Here is a 5,296-nt window from a genome sequence, read left to right as displayed (position 1 = left end):
ACACACACACACACACACACACACACACACACACACACACACACACACACACACACACACAATTAGTGCTTCAGAAAAGCAAAAGCTTGAAACTTAATTGTAACCAAGTAAATCAACTTCTGAATGAACAGGAATAACAGAAAACTACCTGATGGGCTTGTGTGGAGGTTGTAGTGGTGATAAGTTGGGTGTGGGATGCTGCGAGCGGCAATATGGAGGTAGCACCTGTTTCTCCTGTGATCAAATACAGATTCACACTTACTGCAATACAAGACTTGTGTGCTTACAGCAGATGTAAGTGAGCTGTGGTTATACCTGTAGAGGCTGTTCCTCCGTCAGTAGCACCTAATGTTGTGTGGCTGGTCACTAGCGCAGGCACTCGCCCTTTAAAGGCTTGCGTCTCTGCACTGACAACCTGCCCAAACACAGCTGCTGCCGCCCCCTGCTGGTGCACACCGATATCACCGCTCTGAGCTACTGCCGAGAGCTGGGCCGTCTGGAACAATAACCAGTGGTCACCATCGCAACATTGACTTTTTTTTAATAACTAATGAACTAAGACTTTTTCAGGTGAACTCTCTCTTTAAACGTCACCCTTTTGGGTCAACCGGTAACGTTTAAAGAGATAGTTCACCCAAAAATGAAATGCATGTCATTAATTACTCACCCTCATGTCGTTCATTTTTGGGTGGACTATCCCTTTAATTTGTGCTTCTCCAATGGCACATTTTGACTGTGTCTGTCTATTTTATGCACACAACATGGATAAACTACTAACTACTAATTTATTTTCATTTTCAGAGTTTGACAAATTGAAACTTACATTTTGGTTTCAGTGCATCACTACTTGAAATGGCTAGTACAGTATTGAGGTAATATTCAACAAACACAATAATTTTTTCTAAACTTTCTTGATTCTGAGTGGTTAAGATGAAATAGAACCAAGTTTGAATATAATTGTTACTAGTTAAAACAATCTGTGATATGTAACCGTCACAGCCCAAAAACATCTTCAGGTAGACAAATGTACATGTGGTAACTATGGCAAAAGCAGAATAAACTGACATTAATTTAGTCTGCTGCCACTGTGTGCACTTTCATTTTAAACCATTCAACATTCGAAAGTTCATTTTTCCATCCATATTAGTATTTATGTTGTTAATCAAGCCTAATTTTCCTGTGCTGTGGGTACCTGCGTGACGGCCCACTGAGCTGCAGCTATAGCTGTACTCGCTACCGTCGCCACACTCACCCGATTGCCATCTGTCAGAAAAACATCACTGAGAGACAGAGAGAGAACTCATAAAACTCTACCCCATACATGTAAAGCATTATTACATTAATAAGGTGTTCTGTAAACATTCTCTCACATGTGTGGCTTCACTGCACTTTCCTATTACACAACTATGACGTCAGCATTATGCTGCAGGATCAGTATCAGAACAACATGAACTCGTACCGTTTGGAACCCTTGGCAAACTCCACAGAAATGAGCTTTCCATCGATAGAGAGATGAGGCTGCACGGACTGGAGGATCTGAAGCAGCTGTGAAGCCTCCTAAAACACACAATAGAATACCTGTTCGTGCTGGTCTTACACATACGTTTTGTAGCCACGATACAGCGCTAACAGAACTAGTGTCATCGTCTTACCACAATAGTAGTGAGCTGCAGGAAAGCAAACCCTCGGTTGAGCTGCGTCTGTTTGTCTTTGATGAGCCGTACATTTGAAGGTGAGAGAGTAGCAAACGGGGCAAGAGCAGACAAAATGGCCTCCAGCGTTGTATGGGGTCCCAGATTCCTCAAAATCAGAGCTGTAGAGGATAGATGTGAATGCAGCGTCTTACCCCAGATGAAAGTGTTAAAGGCATAGTTCACCCAAAAACGAAAATTTGCTGTTCATTTACTCCTTTTTTTCTTCAGCAGAATAGTGAAGAAGATTTTCATCTGAAACCGTGGTCCTTGGTGATTCATAAAGTGCAATTCAATGGCTAAGTCAATGGCTACCGTCACTTTAAGAGTCAAACACAAAATTAATACCTATGGCTTCAGATGATATATTGAGGTCTTATGAAGCAAAATGATCTGTGCAGTCTCGGACAATGTGGAACTCCGACTCTTTTCCATGAACTGGTTCTTCTGGACTGTTTATTTTAATCAACTAGTTCAAATCATTGATTCATTTACGTAATCACGCAATGACGTCACGTATACCCAAAGCACCCAATAATGATGTAAAAAGCAGGTGTTTTACTTGTCTAAAGCATATAGAGTGAATAAACCTGTCTTCATTAGCTCATCTTTTTACATAAACCATAAAAAAAAACATCAAAACTTTCATTTGCGCAGTTCACAAATCTGGCTCATTGGTCTTCGGTCTGAGTCAAATTGTTTCCTCAGTTCAGTGACTGTTGGAGTAACGAGTTGGCAAAAATCAGCATCATAGGACTTTGAGTCATAATGACTGTCAGGCATACCAGAAAAAGAGGTTTGATTGAATAAATTGTAGACCTGTGCTGCTCAAGCCGTGAACTGCTTCAGTTGGTTCAGTCCTATTTAGTGAACTGGTTAGTGCACCAAAAAGAACTGGTTCAAAAGAAAGATCCGTTCACAAACCGAACAGCACTACGGACCAATTGTAATAATAATGTTGTAAGTAATGTTCAGTTTCTTGCACAGACTGATCGTTTCACTTCATAAGACCTCAATATATGATTAGGAGCCATGGGTATTTATTTTGTGTTGCGTGATATGCTTTTTTGGCTCTCCAAGTGATGGTAACCAACGACTATTATGAAAAAAAATCTTATTTAATGTTCTACTGAAGAAAAAAGTCCTCTACATCTTCGATGGCCTGAGGACAAGTAAATTAGCAGCGAATTTTAATTTTTGGGTGAACTATCCCTATAAATGTGTGTATAACTTACTGTCATTGGCCACCTCGGCAGCCGGGGACGAGGAACTTAAGTTGACTAGTGGAGCTGCTGTCTGGTATATGGCAGGAAGGGGCAGTAAACCCTGAGCTGAGTCCTTTAATTCCCCCAGAGGTAAACTCTTTGGCACCAGAGGCAGTTTCAACTCAGCCTCTGAAAACAAAGGGCCATATGCACAAGGATTTACATTCATATTCATGTTTTTGCCATGCTGTCACAAATAGCTGCAACAAATTAATTTGAATTCACACCTGATTTAGGAACTCCGCATTTGAAACACTTTTCTCTTCGTTTGAAGTTCTGTACTCCACACTGTCAATCAAAACAGATGTTTGGCAAAACTCAAGACAGAACATTTTGTTTACTTAAAGGGGGAAAAAATATATATTTTTTAATTAATATTTTAAACAGTAGTTTTAAATATTAATATATAAATATTAAAGAGTGTTTGTTGTCCCTCCACTGAAACTCCATTCCACCACAACTTTGAAAACATTTATAAAGACATCATAAAAGTAATCCCATGTGAATCGAGCAGTTTAATCCAAGACTTTTGAATCACTGTTTCTGACATAAATGTTGATAAATATACAAAAAATACACTATTACTTGAATGTTTTTCCACTTGATCTATTGTTGTGACATCATCGATATAATTGTAATATTTAAATATAGTAAACATCTGTGCTCTATGTATATGTATTGATCGTTTATATGTAAATAAAAGCCTAAATCAAATGCGTTCAATCATACAATGCTATCTGAAAGTGTCTCTTCAGAAGTCTTAATTCTCAATTTATATGGATTCATTTTATAATTAGTCTTTATGAACTTTCTGAAAGTTTAGGAACAAAAATCTCTCATGTTTCAAAAATATCTCCATATGGGTTTGGAACAACATAATTGTAAATGATGACAGAATTTTCATTTTTAAATGAACTCAAAGGCAGACTTATTCAACAACTAATTTAACTGAAATATAGAACATTATGAAAGTTACCTTATTGCAGAGCCAGTCTTCATTAGCACGGGGCTTTGGGTCACTGTAGTGCATAGATACACGCTGTCCCAATATAGTGAGCACTCTCTGAAAGTGAGACACAGGAAGAGGGGACAAAAGAATAAGAGAGGGTAAATATCATTTTCAGGATGGAATTGGCACACTTGAGACCTCATCTCACACAAGAGGGGAGGAGAAGACTGGATAAAAGAGAGAGAGGAAGACAGATATCACCATCAGCTTGAGAGGACTCAGAAAGACGCACCGGCCTGCGTGTGAGAGAGTGTGTGCAGACACCCTCTCCGGCCAGAAGCCTCAACCTCCCCCATTCAGGAGAACACAAACATGTCACGCTCACTCCTGCCCACCCTGAAAACCCACATTAAGCCATAAATAAAACATCCAGACAGAAGTTTCACAAAAGCAAACTCATACAGCGATGACAGAACATGTAGAATAAAGACCTGAATGTATTATTAAACCGGAGCAAAAAATAAATCTTTGAGGAGCTGAATGCTAAAAAATAAACGACAACTTCCCTCATTCAAGCTGTACTTCATAATGACATTAAAGAGAGAATTCACCCAAAAATTTAAAATAGCCGTTCCCTTTCAAGGGAACTTCAAACTGCGTCCTCTAGGGGTTGCTATGGGGAACGCCTCGTCGTGACCCGTGTCTGAAGCATACATTGAAAAACCACCAACAACATGTTGGCCGGCGACAGCCCATGACATCACTACCGGTGTGAATATAGTATAAATAGGCGCTGGGAGCACACATCATTCACTTCTTCGTCTTCACTGACCATTTGTTTGAAGCGTGCATTTCCGTGGTAAGAGCGATCTATATTCCTATCGTTATGGCGAGCACTAGCAAAGCGTTTAGAGGGTGTGTGCATCCACGTTGTTGTTATTTGACACCTGATGACACACACGATCTCTGCGTTGTTTGTTTGGGCAAAGAGCACGCACGCGATGTCCTTGAGGGGGCAATCCGCGTTCATTGTGAGCGTATTTTAATGAAAAGCTCCGCTCTCGTTTGTCTCTCTTTTCGAGGAAAGGGGGGCAGCCATCTGCTTCCCGCGGCTCAGGACCCACAGATGCTGCGGCATGGAGGAGGATGGGCTCGTGGGGATCGCAGGTGGATCCGGCTGATGAGTTTAAAAAGGGGTTTTCCCCTCTCGCGCTCATCGGCTGTGGACGAGAGTAAGCTGCTGGAGGATGATGTTATTTCTTTAACATCGCTTGATCCGGAGGCCGGTGCTCTGCTGGGTTCGGCCCGGTAAGAGCAGGAGATGTCTGAGGACAGCGAAGAAGCTTAGGTTGAGCCTTCCCAATCCTCCTGCTCTGCGTATGGTGAGTTTT

General features: G+C 40.9%; 1 protein-coding gene across 1 annotated transcript in view; it reads right to left on the bottom strand.

The window, feature by feature from the left end:
• Positions 1-62: 62 nt before the first annotated feature.
• The window catches only part of LOC107558907 (RNA-binding protein 10-like), a 19,057-nt gene continuing 13,823 nt past the window's right edge, over positions 63-5,296 (bottom strand). Inside the window, exons 5-13 of the mRNA XM_016242607.1 lie at positions 3,933-4,019; positions 3,184-3,244; positions 2,927-3,085; positions 1,653-1,813; positions 1,460-1,557; positions 1,193-1,280; positions 316-496; positions 149-234; positions 63-68 (exon numbers count right to left, since the gene is read on the bottom strand). Of these exons, the coding sequence (XP_016098093.1) occupies positions 63-68; positions 149-234; positions 316-496; positions 1,193-1,280; positions 1,460-1,557; positions 1,653-1,813; positions 2,927-3,085; positions 3,184-3,244; positions 3,933-4,019 (927 nt within the window). The remainder of the gene's footprint in view (positions 69-148; positions 235-315; positions 497-1,192; positions 1,281-1,459; positions 1,558-1,652; positions 1,814-2,926; positions 3,086-3,183; positions 3,245-3,932; positions 4,020-5,296) is intronic.

Source organism: Sinocyclocheilus grahami, unplaced genomic scaffold (assembly GCF_001515645.1).
Source record: "Sinocyclocheilus grahami isolate Dianchi unplaced genomic scaffold, SAMN03320097.WGS_v1.1 scaffold666.1, whole genome shotgun sequence".
Lineage (NCBI taxonomy): Eukaryota > Metazoa > Chordata > Actinopteri > Cypriniformes > Cyprinidae > Sinocyclocheilus > Sinocyclocheilus grahami.
The sequence above is the reverse complement of the archived record's forward strand: the minus strand, read 5'-3'. Positions and strand labels throughout refer to the sequence as shown.